The following is a 22,167-nucleotide window of genomic DNA, read 5'->3' on the forward strand; positions in this document are numbered from 1 at the left end:
AAGAAACTGAAAGGGGAACGGCGAGGAGAGATATCAAACGCGCACCGTTCGGGTACATATCGGCAAAATATTTGGCGCCAGACGCGACTCGCGGGGCTGAAAGAATCCGGGACAATAGTGTCCCTCTTATGAATACATTACTCCGATATCGAAACGCGAGCGCGAATTGCCAGGCATGAAAGGAGAATTTTTCATCGGACGAGGGGGCGGGAGACACCGGTGCACGGGGGTGCGAGTGAATCGTAGGAAGAGAGAGAGAGAGAGAGAGAGAGAGAGGAAGGGTGGACGACGGAGAGAGAAAAAGAGACAGAGTACCGGTTATGTTGGCATATCCGGGAATCTTGAAAAGTTTTGCCTCCCTTTTCGTGGCCCGATACGTGTACACACGGCGGGCAGCTCACGTCAAAGCGGTGTTTCGAACATGCCTCGCATACTTCCGGCCCCTGTTACACCCCCCTCCCCACTCTTGCTGCTTCGACGTTCCTACTCTACAACGTGCCTGTATACCCGGTCGTCTCTTGTTCCGCAGAATTACCCTCTGAAGGGCCGTCGATACACGGGTTAAAGAGGAAATACCGGATTAACGATATGTTACGTTTGAACTGCACATCCGGACGGAGCAAACCCGCGGCCAATCTCACCTGGTACATCAACGACCGACAAGTACGGGTCTGGTATTTGTATATGTTTATATATATGTGTATATATGTGTGTGTATGTGTGTGAGATAGAGTGTTTGCGAGCATGTGTGCAAACGCCGGAACGAAGTCCGTGAATTCCGCCGGTTCCCGCAAGACGCAGCCGAACCCCTTCCTTCCCGCGACCCCTTTTCGTGGCTGTTTCAACAACTCGCTGAATGATGGAGCCTTGTATTATACGCCGATGGGAAGTCGGCCGGCTATTTACGAGCTGCAACGACTTAGGGGCAAGAGAAATCGTCTGCTCGCTCCACTTAGCACTCTTTAACGCGTCGACCGGTGAATCGACGCTCGTCACGTTACTCGTAAAATCGAATCTTAGTTTCGCGGCGGAGAGGATTGAACTGCGGGGATTTTTCGTGGTGGTTGATCCGTCGGTGTTGCGTGTCGAAGATCGGATATTCGGTTTGTCGCACGTGGGAAAATTCTGTTTTACGTTTGCGAAGTTTGACTGGATCCGGGGGACACGGTGGTTAATGAGTGATGAGTTAATAGCAGGATTATATTTGGGTAATTGAGCCAGTCATCCGGGAAAGAGATGAATTCTAGAAAATGAGGGGCACTTTGATAAGATCGTGAGACTCGCGTGGAGTAGGAATTAAATATTTTAGCACTGAAATTAGAGGGCATTTGGAAAGTAGAGGTAATCGAGACTCGTGGTTAAATTATTCTAGTCGTAGTTATTTCGTGAATAATGTATTATGTCTCACTTTGTTACAGTTTCCTTCGTTTGTGTTTCCCGTTGCGCGATTCGGTTAATATCGAGAATGTTCCAAAATAGCGGCGTCACTATCGCTGCAGGCTGTGAATAGAGCATCGCGGCCAGTCGATTCCCTTTGCTGCTGCGCTGTTTCAGCTTATAGGTAGCCGGCCAACTTCCCATCTGCCTATGATACTTTGGCGGGTATGGTTATTAGGTGTGCTCGCCGAGTAATCCGATGCGCACGATGAATCCGCCGGCGCGCCGGAAGTAAGGAGTCCGCGATAGTTCGGGCACAGCCGACGGCAAAAGTGTTCATTTAAATGATGCAGCCTTTGTTCGCCCTTCGTGGGTTGCTTACGCGTTGCTCCTGGCGGAAGTGTTCATTTGGATGATGCGTTTTCGTTTGGGCCTTTTTGAGTTACGTTTCAGCGTGCGTCTGATGCCAGCGGTGTTTGTTTAAGTCCCCGTGGCGTCGGGAAAGGAACATTTTTCGCTTCAACGTGTTTTGTTTTACTTCCTCTTCTCGCATGTTTGTTAGTAAAGGGATTTAGCAACTGAATATCTTCATTAACCTCGTTTGAATGAGTACTTTTGCTATGGAATGGAAGAGAAAAGTGGAAACATATGGTTCTTTTCAAATAATTCTTACAAAATCATCTGAATTCGAATTTTCTTCTTTCTGAATCTAAAGTCGCGTCAGTCACTTATTGTGATTATCTACAACTTTGATGTTCCATGTTATACCTATTAATATATTCATTTTGAAACTTCTCTCATCTCCATTCAACGTTCAAACGCTTCAACGTTTAATAGTTCTCTCATCGAAAAGATGTTCCCCCAACGTCCGTCTCAAATTCCCGTGCTCTCAGCGTCGGATATTCCGCTGTACACGTACGCGTTTCGAATTCCACAAATTCCTCCGATGTTCCTTCCAATTTCCTTATTCTCCGCCCACCTAATACAGTAAAAGCTCCGAACGCGGCGTTGGCCGAAAGAAAATCGAGATCAATGTACAGGCAAATTCGTGGAGTGGGTGCACGTACCACTTACCCACACGAACGCGCGCGAGTTGGCGAGCGTGTCCGAGCAATGCTGATTGTTACTGCTTGTTGTAAACTACCCGTCGGCGGTCGCAACCGTTCCGCGGTAATTTCGCGCGGGCCCGACGCGAGATCGCTAATTCATTCTTACCGCTCGCGAAACTGTTAGCCGGCCTTCCTCCCGGCGTTGACGAAAAATTTCTGTCGGACAACGGGACGGTACACACCCCATAAAAACTTGGCGTTCAGACCCGGGGCTCCATACTCGCCGGCTCATCTTTATGCATTGTATTAAGAATTTCATTTCGAACGAAAGTTCCCGGGGACGAACGGGGATTTGTCTCTCTGCTTAATGGAAAGCGGGGATTCACTCGACGACAAAATAAAACACGCTACCTTTTAAATTAAACTTCCTCCCGCCGGTCTCTTATTAGAAAAATTATCCACGGCAACTACCCCGCGGCCAATTCAGCGTTTCACTTTCCAAGGGACGAAGCCGCTTCCTCCGGGACGCGTCGAATATCTCGCGAACGGGTGCGCCTTCGCCGAAACACAGATTATAAAGTGACCGTAATGCAGCGTCTCGTAAGTAGCTTGCTCCGGAAACATGATTGCTATCGCGGGAAGACGGTGGATGTTTAGCTTCCCCATGACGCGCGATTACGCGACGCGTTTAGTTGACACGGGATTTTCCGGCGTCGGAAGGATTTTTCGCGTCTTGACGCGCGAATATTATCCCGCGAGAAATTCCGACCGACATTAGAACTTCTGTTATCTTCTCTGAAAGTTAACACCTGCTCCGAGCATTAACATCGTCGAGATTTCACATTGTCCCGCGCTCCACCGTCCGAAGTTTTATTGCCGCGTTCGGTTTAATTCGCACGGACGACCGAATTTCCTCGTGTCCGTTGAATTATTTAAAAAAAAAAAAAACACCGGCGCTCGCGTACGTAGACGTGCACCTACGTATACCCGTCATGATACAGAAAAATCTGATACGTTCGGACGGTCTATTTTCATCAGATTTAACTTCCTTTCTCGCGGCGTCAATTTCACAGATACACGAAAAACAAGGCAATCGGGATTCCGGCTAGGAAAAAAAACTTTCGACCGTTAGAATTGTATTTCGAACGTAACTCTGTTTGCCCGCCAATTTTTCCCGTCCCCCGGCGAGCCAGGGGAAGAGTTATAGCCGTCCCAGTTCGCGGGATCACCCTGTATAAATCCGTTTCGGGATTGCGAAACGGCGGAAAGACCGGTGACACGTCCTATGTATAAAACGGCCGGCCGGGGCCGCGCGATAAAATTCTAATCAAATCAACAATTAGCGGGGAATATTTCTTACCCGTCCCTGTTGCCCGGTCGCTTTTTTTCCTTGACGGATGGGACGCTGCCGCTGGTCGCGCGCCGGGGAACGCGATTCTCGGTTTAATTGTAAATTATATTCCGCTTTATTTCCCTCGTCTAAATGCCAATCGCTTTTTTGTTTACACGCGCGTGCGCGCGCAAGAACTCGGGGCCACAATTAACGAGGAAGGGAAAACATTATTCCCGCGGAAAGGTATAATGGGAGCGCGCGAGCGCGCGCGGGCGTCGGAATGAAACGCAAATAATTCGCGGTCTATGGCCGTGTTTCGTTACATCCCGCGAAAACGATATCGCCCCTTTCAATTAGCCATTTTTAGAGCATCGTGTGTACACGCGGAATCGCTTCGAAGCAAATTAACCATCCTGTTTCGAGAAACCCTTCGGTTTTTGCTGAAGCTGTGCAGCGAGTAGAATTTCTTTCGTAATTGCGGAGTATTCGGAGACACGGCTGTATGGTATTACATTTTCTGAGAGAAAGAAAATCGTCTGACGTCGCGTTGATCTGTTATGACAGTTTGGTTTTCGATAATATTACAGTGAATGTGGATAGAGAATGATATAGGAATGCAAATTAACGATGAAGATACTAGGCGGGTTAAAATGATCCATTCCTGATTTCTTCTTTTGGAATTATTGAGAAGATAGCATATATTTCTCTGAGGAATTATTTAAGAAATTGATTTATCCATGTACAAACTGAATTGGAAATCGATTAAAGTCCGTAGATGCACCTTTAAAGTTGCTGTAGAGGAATTTTGAAAAGTCAATTATACTGCTCGGTGGGTTTAATGTTAAACTAAAGAAATGTGAATGTTCATTGATGCGAAATTGGGTAATGAAATACGACACATTTAGGCTGAGTACGAAACAAGTTCTTGCTTTGACAGGTAACATATGATTCTATAATTAATTACGACGAAGATTAATGCACGATTCTCTCTCTCTCAAACTTACATTTCGACGTTCACAGTCGAAAATCATTCTCTCCTCCGCAAATGTTCTCACTTGCACTGTCAACAAACTCTCGAACGCATTCCTTTAAAGCTGAAATGGCAACCTTGGGCTTGCGACGTTTTGCAGGCCACGTTCTCTCGACCGTTACAGCTTTCCTCTTTTATTGCCCCTCGTTCACACTCGTCCTCGCATTCTCGCTTCTTAAAAATACCGTAAACTGCGCTCAAATCTTAGACACTACATTATCAATATTAGGGATGATGACTACTTAGATAAATTTCAAGAAACCCTTCGCTATTCACTGCAGTTTCATCAACTAAAATTCCCTTTGCAATTAAAAAATATTTATAGAAAAAACTGTAAGTGGAAATATCAAGTTTTTCAAGAAGAAGAGAGTCACCTAGTATTACATTAATCTGTCATAATGATTTTACCTTCCAATATTATCAATACTAGTGATGATCGCTATTACTGATGACTACTTAGATAAGTGTCAAGAAACCCTCTCCTTCCCACTGCAGTTTCGTTAACTAAACTTCGCTTTGCAATAGAAGAATAGAAACTGCTGTAAGAGTCAACATAAAATTTTTCAAGAGGCGCATAGTCACTTATCAATCATGACTTTATTATAACTTTATTATCTTCCAATATCATCAATATTAATCCCTTGCACTCGATAGGTGACTCTCAGTCACCACTTGATTTGATACAGCAAAACTATGAAGTAGAATATTTAGTATCGTAAATGAAACTTTGTATTGCTGTGTGAAATATTTATATAAAATAGCTTTGTCGCTTAATTTATCTGTGAATTATCGTTAAATTAGTTTCAAACAATGTCGTCTATATCTCGTCGGAAAATGTTGAATATTTCCAGTGAAAAACTTTCGAGTGCAAAGGGTTAACCCTTCGCCTTACGATTTGTTTCGCCTTGAACGTTTCTACCCATGTCACTTATTTCTATCACAATATCATGGACACAATAATCACAAAGAAAGCTCAAATATATTAGAGGTCCAGTTAAACATACTCATGAAAATGAGAAAAATATTTCAGTTCCAATACATAATTAAATATTTAAGAGAATCAAGTTTACTACAGAGCGTACATACAGCCGGGACTCATTCCCGCTCAAGAAGTCAAGAATACCCGCAATCACCGATCACATCCAAAACACAAATTCCACTTAAATCGCGCCCTACAGAACAAGAGCCAAAAAACAAAATTCACTCTCGGCACTTACAGTATCCCCCGCAAGAACCGTTCAATGGCCCAATTACGATCGCCGGACGCTAAAGCTTCGCCGCGGAGCGGTGAAAAACCGAAGAAGCGGTTTCATCCCTGCCACCATTAATCCTAGATGTCCGCGAGGGGTTAAGGCAACAATCCTCCGGCCAGATTATCAGCGGCGGCTTGAATTCCGACGGTCCGATTAATCGTGGAAATTTGTCGTTTAAAACGTCGTCGGCCGGCGGCGGTGGCTTAATTCGTCGGGAATTAATTAGCGGAATTAAGTCGGCGTCGCGGTCGCGCGCGTCCCTCGTGGAAACGCGTCCTGCGGCTGCCGGGGGAATTTTAACGGACGTTCAACGGGGATTCCCGGGAGCTGGACGTTGGCTTCGCTCTCTTCGTCCCTGCCTCTCGCTCTGCCTCTGTCTCCCTTTCTCTGTCTAACCGATTTTCGCAAATGCTGTTTGCCGTCCCGCGTGTAGCCGTTGAAGTCGCACGTCCGCACGTACAGCCCCCTGGACACCAACGAGTCCGAGTGGCAGATCTCCCAGATCGGCCTTCAGTTTCTCGTTACGCACGATCACTTCACCGCGGGCGGCAAGCTGAAGATACGGTGCAGCGCGTCGATATACGACATCTACTGGCAGAGCACCGAGGTCAGCACCGAGGAGGACAGGCCCAGGGTGGTGCACCTGGAGCCGGCCGCTACCATCGTCGGCATCAACTACCTGCAACCACCGCCGAACTTCCAGACCGGACAGAAGAAACCCGACGGACACGTTGGGGTGAAAGGTAATCGAGCATCTATTGTATTTTCTTGGGACACGCTGAAACTTGCGGCTGGTATCGCTGCAAGCGATGGGTTTGAGTCTTCGAAAGTTTCACGATATATGTTGCACTCAAACATTGAAAGAGGCTCAAACCCATCGGTTGTCGCGATATCCGCAATGCTGCGTTTCGGTATGGGGCCTTTCAGTTTTGTGTTGGCTGATGGATTGGCGATTAATAGGATGGGTTTCGGCTTTGGAATAGAATAGGGTAGAATGGAATTGATAATATTGCGACTTAATGCATATACATCCGCAGTTTACTTGCGAGGGTTTGTTATTCGATTGAAAACTCGTTTGGTTCGTTTTGAGGTTTGTTCCGAGGAAGTTGTTTTATTATTTGGTAGCTTTGTGAATCTGGATATAGGAACGAATTATTTGAGAAGTTTCTTCTTAGTTAAATTAGGAATACTTGAACGCAAGAGGAATTGTGTTTATGCGATTACTGAATTGTGGCCTGATTATTTGACAAGAAAATGCCAAGAACTGCTGCGTTTCACTAATTTTCGCATTTTAATAACATTTACGCGCCGCCACTAGGCGTATATGCAAAACGCAATGATACTTATGGAAAATAATGAACATGTGCACCGCGCGCAGGAAGAACATGCTACACGTGTGGATCATTGTGACCCGCTTTCGGTACTGTCGGAGCATCTGGTGTTCCAAAGTTAAGCACGTTACGCTTAAGGTCCACTTGAAATTTTATTATCAGGCAAAGTAACTATTTTATACCACAGTAAACTCCCGATTAACCGGTCCCCACTGAAGCGACCACTAGCCAGGATAAATGAGTAAAACCGAATAATACGGACTCCCGTTCGAAGCACCGCTCATAATAGCATACGTTGAATTTTTCAAACAGCGCACGTCGTTTATAACCGTTTATCAAGCACGTGCGCGAACAAAAAACAGCGATTCGAAGTTAAAAACGTAGGGCAGTCACACCGAACTGGACTCGTTTCCAATATGGACACCGGAAATCCGATTCGCGAAAGAAAACTTCTACAAAAATATGTCCAGTTGGAACGGAGTTATTGGAAATATTTTTTAAACGAATGGTTACAGTCGAAGTTAACGGGATCGCGTAACAATGGTATCAAATATTTTTCAAACAATACTTCAGAATTCTGTTTATCCAAATTCTAATAAAATCCATAGATTCCAATAACCTATTTAATACTCTGCATCAGACCATGCACATTATTCTTTCATTCTCTTTCATATTCCATTTCAACATCTAAATATTTATAAACATATTTAAAATCGATTATAAATATCAAACAACCTCCAGTATAGCATCAATACTCAATAAATACCAACAGTTCCCTGAATCTTCTTCAATACTAGAACTACTGACGATATAACACAATTAACACGCAATTCTCACAAAAACTTCACCGACGGATTTATCTCAGTGGCTCCATGCATTCATTGGAGTATTCAAATGAACCAATTCGCCTTCAAACACATTTTCAATATCTAACACTGTCGAAACACCAATAATCGCGATATAACACAAATTAACCTGCCATTTTAACGGATGCGTTAGTTCCAGTGCTAAGAATCTCTTCTATATTCGGAAAGTGAACGATCAAGGCACATCGATTCGAACCGCGGTGCCCGCGGAACACTCGCCGAGGCGTGGCCCGTTCACAGGACGATGTAAAAATAGAATTTCATCGAGATCCTCGAGCGTGGGCGCTGTTAACACCGAAGAAATCTATTTCCTTAAGGATTCACTGCACCTGGAGCACCGTCCGCGGACTGCATTAGCATCCAAACAGGAAATTTTAGAGTTCAGAAAATTATACCGCAGCCAGCGTGCGCCCGAGCGGGCTAACCAATTATAAACTTTCTTACGGAACTAGCCGGCGCGGAAGCGCGGCGCGACGACCGGCTCGCTGATCTTTCCCATTCCCGGACACGGTTCATATAAATTTCACGAACGCCTGTCCTATTCCCTGGTTACGTCTCGCGGACTTATTGCGCGCGAGCGGCCGGCCGACGGGACGTTCGGCCCCACTAATTGAAATTCGCGGAGGAAAATATTGGTCGCGATCGCGGACCATTGCGCCAGGTTAATTAATTTATTCGTTCTGATCGTTCCGCGCGGCAATTCCGCGGCGTGAGAACAACGACGAATGTCGCTGGAGGAGTTTACGGTGCTCCCCGTTTTTTTCGGGAATAAACGTTCAGTTCTGGAGGAATTGTGGATCGTTTGTTCGTGCGATAAAGGCAGGCGCTGAAAGGTGAACTTTACGGGGCGGAATTTATTAAGTTTTTTTCCCGCCGTTCGACAGCGGAACGTTTGTCATCGTTGCCGATTTCTGTATTTACTTCTACGGAGAATATGAAGTTTATAACGATAGGATCGTATCGGTCGCGCTTTACGGTGTCCCGTAATATGTTTATCAAAAAAAAAAAAAAAAAAATACCGGGGAAACGGTCCTTTAAAGCGGGGAGGAACGAGGCGAGGGTTCATAAAACAAAACCGGAATAGTGCTGCATATTCTTCGGGTAATTTTATGCATCCTCGTGGCTTGGCGGATCGAGGAAGCGCGAGTGTATCGGTTTTTTTAAATGAAACGTTTCAGTTTCGCGTGCATTAATCGATGCTCTTCGTTATTCGATGACAGAATATCGAGGTATTTTTACTTCTCGATTGATACTGAAGCCGGGGTCACATTTACGAAAATGAATTAAGTACATCGCATGTCGGGTATACCAGAACATGACAACGGATTAATTTTGAAGCTTCCAGAATGTGATCCAATTAACTAAAGTATTGCTTGACATGGTTCTTCAAGGATGTAATGTGTGAGTTCCGTCCTATGTAATTACATTAATACATTTATATGCAGTCATTTATGTAAGAGACTTCGTTGCATGTGAATTCTGTCTAAAAAACTGCAGATCGTGCGCAGAATCTCGTAAAAGTATCTTTTGCAGTAAAGAATCCTTAAAAAATCTCGTAATATATTTCATAAACAAATAAGTTTTGTCATACACCCTTGCATTAGAAACTTTCCCTGCAATCAACAATTATCTACTTAATAATATTCGTCAACTTAAATTTCAAAACCTATTTCCACCCCCTTAAACAATAACCCATTAACCCTTTCCAGACGAGTGTTTCTTAAAATACTCAAATTTTTATCAGTAAAATCCCTTATATCCAAATAAATCAAACTCTTAAATATTAAACGAAAGCTACACACGATCTTCTGTAACATAAGTAATATAATTATGCAGCCAATCAACGAATCGTCCATTTCGTTATTTATTTCGTAAGCATTAATATTTGCAATCAATATCGAATAATAAACCATCAATCGAAATGAACTAAATTCTCGCTGTAAAACCTTGATATCAGTGGATTCGTCCTCGAGAGGTTCAAAGCGAAAAAAAAATCGCTGGAATATTGAATAGTAAATCATGAATCGAACTGAATTCACCTTAAAAAATTCAATTCACACTCTAGAACCTTGATATCAATACATTCGTCCTCGATAGGCTGAAATCGCAAAACAAAATCAGCGAGCGTCACTTATCCGGCGTACCCGTCAATTCCCCAGTACACTGAAGCCTCTTTCGTCCATCGCGAAACTGGATGGCGCGCGCGCGCGCACGGTCGGTCGGTCAGTCTGTCGGTCGAGAATTCCGCTTGTTTGTCCATCTCGCGGTTCAGATAATCTGGCCGGCCGAATTATCCTGGTTAGCGTCAAATAGCTTGGTACGCCATCAAATAATTCGTTTCACGCCAGATAATCCGAGGCTGCGGCAAGGATAATTCCCGACGCATTCCAGGATTATTTGTTGCGGCTTCGGATTATTTCGCGTCAAGTGAGCTGCGCTTTAGTGCTCCGCGGTACGGCATCCAGCCGAAAACAACGACGGTACGGTGGAACGACGGCGAAAGGGGAGGGGCAGAGGGCGCGGAACAACGGCAGGAACAACAACAACGCGTGACGTCATCGAAAGCGACCGACACACTTGGACGACCGGGAAACCGATGACGACGCGAACGGGAAATAAAACTAAATAAATCCGACATATGAATATAAATAGATAGACAGGAAAGGATGTGAGAGAGCGGCCGATATACGTGTATCAGTTTCATCGGCGCACACGGGTTATATAATAACACGCCGGTCACAATTCAATCGAAGTCGTATCATCGGCCGGGACTGTGAAAAAAAGCCACGATTCAATTCGACGATCGCGGCTTGCGAAAACTTCGTTTCGTTATTTGAGTTAGCTGTTTGCCTCGTTATGGGCCACCTCCTAGTTTCCATTTCGATGCCGGGCCACCTTTCAAACCCGCCCTCCGAGCCCCGTCAACCCCGTGTCCACGCTTTACCCGGCTTTCGCCGATGGTTCTTTCCCTCCTCCAATCTGGGCGAAAGTAAGTTTATCCGGGGAACGAAATATCCGCTCGTTAGAAGTAGGAAACAATCGTTCCGCGGATCAAAGGCGAAGGCTTTGAGCTGCTCGCCACATCGAACAAATTAATCCCCGCGAACGGATTAATCCCTCGCGCGACGTGTGTCCGCGGATTTAGCCGCGGAAAGGGCAGGGCCGGCTGTGTTGGTGATGAGGGGGGAGAAAAAACGCGCAAAAAAGAATATCGCTGGTAATTGGGCGGGAGCAACCGTCCTTGATGAACAGCCAACGAATAGAGAGAAATATGGAGCGGTTTTTCGAAATTCATGGAAACGCGCGACTTTGTTTTGGTATAATTCAATGGTATTGCTGTTGGTAGGTGCGTTGTGCGCTCGCTGACGAGTTTCGGTGGACTTTTTGGCTTTGGTTAACGAGAAATCGCACGTGAAACGAAGAACGAAGATGTTTTATTCGAATATTTCACGTATTAATGGATCATACGAAGATCAATATTGAATAATAAGTTTCGTAATTTTGTTATATCGAATCGTGTGGCGCTCGAGTGACGCCTGTGGAGCGCAATGGTTAAACATTGTTGCACGCGTGTTTGTTTTGCGTATTCAGTTGGGCGGAGATGTTTACTAACGATGCCTGAGGGTTGTGATATAGAAGATTACTGTGGTTTTAATTTGCAAAGCATATACGGAACCGTATTACGGAATTCTTTTATTTGTTAATTACGCTGTGTTTTAATTAATGTACCGCGTCAGCGCGGTCGACGGAGTTTTAGAGAACTCGCGCCAATATTTTCCGTAGCTATTGAAAAAGCTGATCTTTAATTTTGATCGTGCTCTGATATTGAATATAGAATTTCCTCTGTGTCTGTCAATTGTCACCTGTTTCTACTTAACCGTTTGAGTGACAGCGAAAAAGCGCGATCGCGCCGCGTGGCGCTTTTCGACGGTGTTCTCGCGAAAACCCGTGGCACTCGAACAATTAATAATTTACCGCTAATACCAATTCCATTCATTGAACCAGTGAAACATTCATTCAACTCGAACCACCATTCATTACTAACAAGAAAACCGCAGGAACTTTTTCCGATATCCGCTACAACCAAAATCCACCGGCAAATCGAACCCCCGAATCAACGAATCGATAAATCCTACAACCCCCCGGCAAACCTCTCAAAATCACAATTAATCGCGGCCCGAAAGCGCCAACGACAGAACAACTAAACCGTCGTTACGGATTCTTCGAAATTCCAGCGTGAATAATTCGCGGCGGACAGCAGATAAAACCGAGCGGGCGACGGCCGGGCACCTGTTCTCCGGAGGACAATGTGTGCCAGTAGTCGGAAAACGCAAACTCGCCGTCGCGTTAGGGGATCGCCTTGCGGTAGGCGGTCGTCGGAAGTTTCCGAATTAATTCCCGCCATTTTCCCCGCTAATATATCCCTGTAGTCAGCGATGTCGGCGACGAAAGGGGCAAAGAGAATGAGTAAGAGCGACAGAAATAGGGGGAGCCGACGGCGCGCAGGAATTGGAAGCAATAAAACCACGCTATCCGAACATAATAACTCCCGAAAGAAAAAAAAAAAGAGAAATTTAAATTGAGGGAACGCTTATGCTTTAATAGCCACCTCCGGATGTAGGTCATAGAATTTCGATTGCGCCTTTCGAGCGTTGATGGATGACGGATCTCTCTCGCCGTGTCCCTCTTCCTCTTCACCCTCCCAGCCCCCGCCCGTGAAAAAACCGAACAAAAATTCTCTTTCTTCCTATTCTCTCTTTTCAACCCTCTCTGTTTTTAATCGAACGGCCCGACTACAAGAGCGATAAATAACAACGGCGAGAAATAATTTTCGGGCTTTCAATGGGATTACCGTGACTTTGTCACGCACGACCCGATAATTAACCCTCTCGCGCTCTGTCTGTCTCTCTTTCTCTCTCTTTCTCTCTCTCTCTCTCTCTCTCTCTCTCTCTGGCCACCCTCCCGCGTCCCTGTCCGCCCTCCGCCCTCCGAGCCGCGACTTGATTTACGCTGGCAGAGTCTCTCTGTACAGTCACAGACCGATCAAATATTATTCAATGCTCTTCAAATGAATTAACGCGAGCTGCTCCAGTCACGCACCGCGGAGCCTCGAATAACATTCGAACGAACCGCGGACGAGCGAACCGTGTCCGTGACACGGCCGACTCGCTCTCCTGTAAACGAGGCCTAATTATGACACTGTTAATCGTTCGCCGCTAGCGGCAGCCGGCTCCCCCCGCCCCCCGAGCCCGTTTTACAATGGACGTTTATCTCCGGTTAACTTGAATTAAGTAAATTTGAGAGGAGCTCGAAGCTGGAACAACGATGGGGGCGCACGGTAAATATTGTGTCTGTGGCCCGGTTCTGTTGTTCTTCTTGCTCGGCGCTCTTTGCGGAACAATAAAATCGTTAACGCGCTGATCGGCGATGCACCGACGCGCTGTATCTTCGGGGAGTTTCTTTAAGGGTGTTGACTTTGATCCGCGGTGTTTCGGTTGGATCGAATTGCGGAGGACTCGAAAGGAATTGGGCAATTAGGGTGTGCTGGGGTGAGGGTGGTCGGAGGTAAGTTTTGGTAAAGTGAATGTTGAATTTGGGAACGGCTTTTGGTGCCTAATCGATAGTTTGTAAAATAGGAAGGGTAAGGAAAGGTAGAGATACTGGGAAAATGTAATCGACAAAGGATAAATTTATTTCAATTGGATTCTGAATAGCTTTCTTTAAATTTTTATGCATCTGTTGAATCGGTACATTGATTTGATGAAATGTCAAGAGGGTAAGATAGGTAGTTAGCAATGTTGATTGAACGAAGTGTCTTGAAATAACTAAAATCTAGTGCATTATAAACAGTTTGTGTAGGCACGATGTGGAAATAATAATGGATTATAATAGATTACGATAAACAGTAGCAAGTACAGATAGAGTTATCATCCTGCTAAATGATAGACAAATGGTGATTCATTGTTATAGATCACGCTAGCTGCGGGATAAAAGCTGACGGATTATGATGAAATCTGTTGGACAGTGATAGAAGCTAGTGGACACTGAGTGATGCGACTGAATGTTGAATAGATTTTGACCCGTGCTTTTAGAATATCAGAACAATCTGACAGATAGTGATAGATTCTTTCAAATATGAATGAAATCTGCTGGATGCTCGTAAAAGTAGAATAAATTATCAAATACTAATGGATTTGATCAGCTTTTCAGAATATGCGATGGATTTTTATCAGTTCGTTTGTTAATAGAATATAAGGTTCTTGATAGATTTAGCTGCTTCGCAATAAACTCCCCGAAACTCGAGATAAATAGTAATTCATTTGCAAATTATACTAGATTTGAAATACATACTAATCAATCGACATTTTACTGTAAGGAAACATTGTAATACAACCGAACGCTAATAGATCTAAATAAATCCCAACAAATTATACCAAATACTACACAAACGACCAGCAGTTTATACGACGTCTATATGACACAGATGCTCATTAATCAATCTACATAATAAACAGCTATTCAAGTACAACATAAAGATTATAATCCCCTCAATCTGCCATACCTACCACATAACAAGCTACCTTCCAATAAACAATACAAAATACAACGAATACCAGGCAATACTATTATAGTATATTATTATAGTATAAATATCATATAAATATATCACATAAATATAATAATATTTTTAAATACATACAACTATACTAAAACATATATCATAATCAGTAGCAATTTATTCCGTAAGCGAAGAGGAACCAGCAGGTTCTACCAGCCCCTCGAAATATTCACGTCCAGAGGCCGTGTATAAAGAAGATTTTAAAACATGTCTTCACGTAGGTTCGTTTGCGTCACTCGTGCGACCGCATCGCCGCGTTGTTTTTTTACTGCACTGACCACTCGGGAGGCTCCAGGAAGTAGTAAACCAGCTAAAAGCCGCGCCCTTCTAGAGCCACGGGGTCTGTAAACTCGTACGATCAAATATTTCGACGAATGAACCGGTGTCAGCGGGAGAAAGTGCTCGGTCCTTGGGTCGTGAGGCCCCGGGACGTGAGCTTTCGTCACGGATGTTTGTGAATTATTCCGTCTAAGGACAGGAACAAGCCATCCCGTCGCGTGCAGCGACTTCCTTTAAGAAACGCCGGCCCGCCTTCACCTCTGACCCACAATGAAACCATTCTCAGGACCGTGCGAGACGTAAAAAAGCATAAACTGTGACGCGGGTTCGGCCCCTTGAACACCGACGTCGCACAGTTCGCCTGCGAATAGCACGTCGTTGTTAATATTCAAGGCGTTGCAACATGATTTTCGTCGTGCATTATGAACGACGCTGGCTGATCTGTCAGATACAGGGCGCACCGGCGGAATTTCGTTGCACGGCCACGTCTGTTTTGATTCTCTCAGCACACTTTTCCTTGGGTTCTTATGCAATTTCTTTACTGTTCTCTTGCACGGCGCGAGAAAAAATGTTGAGGAGATAGGAGGAATGGAGATGAAACATTTCTTTTACTGAATTACCGGCTGCATGTTTTGACTGACGGTTTCGCAGTAGATATGTTAATAGGGGGCTATATAATTTAACCCCTTGCATTCTAAGCGTTTTGTTTACCAGAAATGCTCAATATACTTTCTGATGAAATGTAGTCGACATTTCTTGAAGGCAACTTAACGAGGAACCGTAGATGAATTAGAGGGAGGAATGTTTTATTTTAATATTTCACATATTAATGTATCATAGGAAACTTAACATTGAATATCGTACTTCATAATTTTACTGTTACTGATTTTACCAAATCGTGAAAGAGTTAACCCTTTTGCACTCGACAATATTTTTCATTTTAAACATTCACTATTTCCTGACGAAATATAGAGTATACTTATAATACTTATAAAGAAAATTCTTGTGTAAATTAAGAGATAAAGCTGTTTTGTTTCTATGTGTTCTGTGTTGGTAATTATTTAATATTTAGTATTGAATTTTCAATTTTATAATATTGCTGTGTTGCAAAGGGAAGTGTTCAGGAAGGTTTAAATAGAATATTAGAATAGATTTGATGAAAGTTTGTGAGTGAATGAAAAGGTTCAATAATCAATGATCTTCGTAAGACTAATTTTTTGTGCTAGGATATTTTTATGAGTTTAATGGTACAGGTATTTATAAAAATGACGAGCTTAATTTTTTCGTGATAAAATGTAAGAAATATTGAAGCATTTTAATTTAACTGCGGTATTCGCGTATTTATTTATTTATGCATGAGATTATAAAAGTATAGAGTTGTATGTTAATGGAATATGTCAAAAGTATGCATAAAGTTTTGCATACAATTCCCTCTCGAAGCCTGCGTACAATGGAAATTCTAGTACAGGTCAAAATGACCCAGCATTCGTCTGCTACGTCCGTCCGAGACCATCCGCCTTCCGAGGGTTAATGGGCTCGTGGAACCAATATAATTATATTTAATTACTTTGCAACACAAGCCTCTAAATAGAAACAAATTACAACATGAACATTCGTTTTCTTCAAGCATTATTTTGAACATTCCTGGCGCTCCCGTGAAGCTGATAATTAACACATTCGTTACCACGTGTCACGTCGGTCTAAAGCATCGATTATACATATGTTTTGATTCCGATTTGATCACGTTGTAATATTCGATAATATAAATAAATGGAGTTTCTTTTGCGTGCGACGGTAAACGTTTCATGTAATATGAATAACGATAATTTATTCATAATAAGCACGTGTATAACTGTACGAAATTATTGTATATAAGTAACGATGTGATTTTTCTTTGAAAAATAGGGCGCCGAAATTGTTCAAGAATTCTAGTAATAAGAAGACTAATTTACAAATGATTTAATTTTATTCTTTTCATACTGGGTTCTAACTTGTTCAACAACAAAATTATATAATACATATTTAATTAAACTTAATACGCAACTATAATTGATACATTCGAACGCTTCTATTGAAAACTCGAATAGATTTTGTACTATCAAACTGTGGATGTATATGCAAACGAAAGTTTCAAGTATCACTTCAACCTAACTGTAAACAAATGTATCCCTTACTTATTTCGCTAGGAATAATCAACATAGATACTAGAAACTAACACGTTCCAAAATTCAGCATTAAAATCAAACAGCAATTCTACGAACAAAGCCAGAACCGTCCTCGCTAAATCCACCCTTCACCCACGAAATAATTCAATTACCACGCAAAACCTCTCGTCTATCTCGCAAACTCCCGACCGCCGCGGACCTCCAAAAATCCATCACTCTTATCTCTCATTTACCCAAACGAAATCCAGCTGAACAAAAAGCCTGCTAATCCCAAGCAAGCCAGCCGCAAACCGCGTCAAAATATCACACCCTAACATCACTGTCACGTGTCTCATTGTTTCAGTACTCGGCTCGTCGTCGCCGGGCCCGAGCCTTCCATCATCCCTGCGACTGGCTGTCGGCCTGTTTCTTCTGGTTGTCATTCGTTAACCACGCTGCATTCAAGTAACATGCGCTTTGGAGCTCTCATTATATAAATCGACGTGCTTGTAAAGGAAAGAAAGTCTGGGGAGGGGGGGAGAGGGCCGCTTTGTACGACGTCTCCGAGCCCGCTCGCGTGTCGCGGTCCTGAAGAACAGCGTCTTCTGGAGCCCGTTTCGGTGCGACGGCCGTCGGAACCGACGGCGGAACCATCGAGACAACGGAGGAAAGGGTAACGTTCCGCGCGGACGCGAGAGGAACGCGTCCGGTCGCGAGCGAAGGGTTCGAGCGAAGGGGAAGAACGAAGAAAAGCGGGCGTCAGTCGCGGATGAGTCGCGCGCTGGGTCCATTCTCGGCCTTAAATCGCTCGATCGACGGACAACCTGTAGGGCAAAAAGGTATTCTCGACGGTAGAACAGCACGGCTCGAGGAATCGGAGGGGACTCACACCAGAAAACGAACATCCCGAAGAGTATTTTATTATTAGACTAACCACGGAAACGTACATACATACATTTATACATACGCGCATACGATACATACATACAATGCATACATACATACATTAATACACGTTCAACGAACACACGTACCGTGCGTACTTGCTTCCTTTTCGGCGAGATCATTGGTTTTTTCAGCAGTGTGTAGGTAACCGCGTAGTTCACGCCGCATCGTGTCGCAGAATAAAAAAAATTACAAAAAAAAAATATGAAAGGATGATATATATATATATAAATATATGAATATAGAGAGTGAGAGGGGCGGGGGTGAGAAAGTGGGGAAATCGTGAAACAAAAAGAGAAGTAAAAAAGAGGAGATTGAAAAGAAATAGTTTTTTTTCGTACTTTTATAATACACACTCGGAAAATGACGACTTACTTAGCGTGTGGGATACGTGTGTATATATATGCGTGTATACATATAGATATGTGTATATGTATATGCACATATACGTCGCGCGAGAGCACACTTATATGTATATGTGTATAATCTATCGCTCTTCTATCTTTCCATCTCTCGTTGTCCGATTAATTCGCGCAGCCCGGAATTAAATGTCGACGAAGTGTGTGCACCTGCACGCACGCAGTGTGCGCGAGAAAAAAAAAAAAACAAAACGGGGAGAAAGGGAGGACGTACCTGAATCGGATTTGGACAGATTCGACGCGTTGCTTTTTGCGTTCTGTCGCCGTTGTATATTCGTGATAAAGCCGGCCGATCGACGGGGATTCCGCTGCACGGCCGCGTCTTCGTGAACGCCGGTGAACGGCGGAAACGATCGCTGCGGGCTCGTCGAACCGCCGAAAATATTCGGCACGGGGGAAATCGCGCGAGAAACGGCCGGTGTCGTTCCGTCGCCGGAGATTCCGTTCCGCGGCGCGATCCTGTCGCGGCTTCGTTACACCGAAGGTCTGTTAACACTAACCGTACCGTGTAAAACGACTGCATTTCAAATTCCGCGTTTCCTTTCGTTCAGTTAACCTGTTGCCCTAGTAGCATTGAACAAATATAAATATTATTTAATTCGTTTGAATACGAATTACATATTATTATTCTGTTATCAACGATTATACCTTAGAGCACACGTTGAGATGAGACTGGAATTTTCTCTTATTTCCAGCGAATTATTAAGAACGGAAGAAAGTAGTTAGATCGATCACAGTTTACAAAGAAATCATAGGGCAAGGGGTTAACACTAGAACTGCTGAGTAATTCAATTAGATTTCCTAATTTTTCTATAGAAACTCGAACATTATGAGATTTCAATCGATTTATAATTTAGTTTGCGTATTTTTAAGTTAATTTCATTATTCATTTGCCATAGAAGCATCTGATCCTTTTTAATTATTATGGAATAAGAGTGTAGGAATGGGTCATTTTGATCTGTTTGGTAGTTCTAGTGTTAATTTTATATCAATTACTGTATTGTCCGATTAATTGGTTTTTCAACTTTCATCCTTCCTTTTGTTTCTGTTTCTATCAAGAAAAATTTATCATTTAGTTCGTTTGTCTCTATTTTGTAGCCAGTTATTCGACTAGTTGCGGTAGGAAAAGTGCTGGTATGGTTAGTATTAACAATTTCCTTGGTTTTTCCTTTCTTAGTTTGTGAAGCTTGAAGTGTTTTATTGTGACAGCGATGATTGTTACGGAATAACAGGTTTTACGATGTAACGCGTGCACATGGGAAAGGCGATGATTGACGTGCACAAATGCGAATGATTGTTAACCTCTTGGTTTATGATTTGGAAATTTAACGAAGGCAATTGGGATTGATTGTTGAAAGGAATTTATTGATGGTAGTATATTCATGGTATAGACTATGAATTCGCAAGGAAATTGAAATGTTCAAGATCATTTTGAAGAAATTATGGGAGATTTTTAATTTGGTAAATATTAGAGCTTGGGTGTTCTGTGTAGTTTATCTTGTAGAGCATTGTGTGGAATTTTGGATTTTTTAATTTTTTGTAGATACATGGAAATCCGTGATGTATTGATGATTTATTAGAAAGAGAAGAAATTTCATGCTGAAAGGTTGTTGATCGATGATAGAAGAAAAATATTCAGTTTTAAAGCAAACTAATGTAACGACGTTTACATTCGATAATTGTTTCCTAAATTTTTCTTCGTGAGTGTGATAACGAGATTGTAAAGCAAGGGGTTGACACGTTGGGTATCGAGAATTTGTTTTGGTGCTGCTGTTTCGGCCGTGAATTAATGGTAAATTACGGTTAATTATTTATTCGCCGATAATTAACAAGTGAAGGTAATATTAGTCGGTAATTATTTATATTCCTTGTATAATTGGAAACAGTTTGCGAATTGTTTGAACTGCTCGAAACCGACACGCATAGTCGGCGTTCGCGGCGAACGTGTTAATCCTACTGCATTTTCGGGTCTTTTTCGACCCAACTATATTTTCGTTTTCTAATCTTACCGAATTTTCATAAGTTTCTGTTTTGCTAACTATACTATACTTTTAAGACAAAGAGGTGCGAAAGGAAATAGTTCATAGTATACGTGCTTCCACTTTTTTAATAATATTTCGAACTGTACAGATAAATTCAGGACCGCAGCAGGGTCGAATTGACACGTTCGCCGTTTTCAGTGAGACGCGTTTTTCGCGGGCCAGATACGCTTGTCAACCGCGTTTGACACTAGAACTACTGATGTGAGTATTTAACACATTGACCATTTTGTCGGCCAAATATAGGTCATTCGACTTTTTCACCGGACTCAGAAATTAATATCGAAAGCAACTGATTTCAAGAATCAAATTCCATTTCTATCTACATCATACGACAGAATTAAAGAAACAATCAATCGAACAAACGTTAACCTTTCATTTCATTCATTAAACAAAATACTACTATTTTCTAGTATTCCCATGAATATTATCGAACTCATTCAATTATCAAACCATTATAATCATTCATACATATTTCATCTGAAAAGTACAAGTAGATTTTAAGTTCCTGCTGATGTTTATCGCGTTATACCAGCGAAACCACTCATTTCGAAAACAATATTGGATACTCATCACGTTCGCGATGCCAGTAATCGGGAAATAAGAAAATCGGTTATTCCGGCGTGTAGTTCTAGCGTAAACGCGGCCGAAAGTTCGTATTAGGAAAGCCTCGATCCGGTTGTTCCGTTTAGGATACCGTCCGGGCGGTGAATCACGCGCGGCGCTCGCCTGCCGCGCGCCCGTTTCCGTTTTAGAATCACGGTTTCGCGAGCTCGGTTCCGTTAATTTCTGTTTTTTTCGATTTCGCCGGTGTGCCCCGATCTATTTTCCGTCGAGGAACGCGCCGAGGAGGGAAGCGGAGAACGACGATGTCGTGTGTTATGTATCATATATGTACATGTATATTATGTATTTGACAGGCGATGTGTGCTAGCATTAGTTTACGAATTACGGTTAAGGATCGCAACGACTGAACATAATACTCTACATGATTTTCTAATTGTAACAAGTATTTTTGAAACTGTCATCGTTTCTACGTAGCTGAGCGCGCGAACGTTTCTTATAGTGGACGATGTGTTTCGTTCGGAGTTAGCCAAAAAAGAGAAAATACGAGGGAGGACGAGAAAAAGGAGAATAAACCGAAGAGCAAGAGGAGCGGAAAAGAATTCGGTGAGAACGGGATGAGAGTGGTGTAAGTGAATATTTTGCGAATGCATATGATGTGTCTTCGAATCGAACGGAACCGCGAGGTAGAACGAGAAAATGCCGAGAAAAACAATTCGATAAGTGTAAGGTGTCAAAGGTATCTCGCATGTCCGCAGCCATAGTTTCTCGATTCTTTGTGTGAGACGGAACGCTAGTCGAACTTTTTGCCAATTTTTTGGGTATCGATGCTCATTATGTTCCTCAGCTTGTCACGATACGAAAGGATATTTATGATAATAATAACGATATGACCACAAACATTGGTTTCTTCGTGTAC

The 22,167-nt window shown here is 43.1% G+C and overlaps 1 protein-coding gene across 2 annotated transcripts in view; it reads left to right on the forward strand.

The window, feature by feature from the left end:
• The window catches only part of LOC116426166 (cell adhesion molecule 2-like), a 55,653-nt gene extending 33,487 nt beyond the window's left edge, over positions 1 to 22,166 (forward strand). Inside the window, exons 4-6 of one of the 2 annotated variants that reach the window (XM_031974756.2) lie at positions 530 to 669; positions 6,476 to 6,785; positions 17,646 to 22,166. In XM_031974756.2, the coding sequence (XP_031830616.1) occupies positions 530 to 669; positions 6,476 to 6,785; positions 17,646 to 17,731 (536 nt within the window). In that variant the 3' untranslated portion in view covers positions 17,732 to 22,166. The remainder of the gene's footprint in view (positions 1 to 529; positions 670 to 6,475; positions 6,786 to 17,645) is intronic. The other variant, XM_031974757.2, reaches the window with a different exon arrangement.
• Position 22,167: the final 1 nt, after the last annotated feature.

The sequence above is a fragment of the Nomia melanderi genome, chromosome 12 (assembly GCF_051020985.1).
Source record: "Nomia melanderi isolate GNS246 chromosome 12, iyNomMela1, whole genome shotgun sequence".
NCBI lineage: Eukaryota > Metazoa > Arthropoda > Insecta > Hymenoptera > Halictidae > Nomia > Nomia melanderi.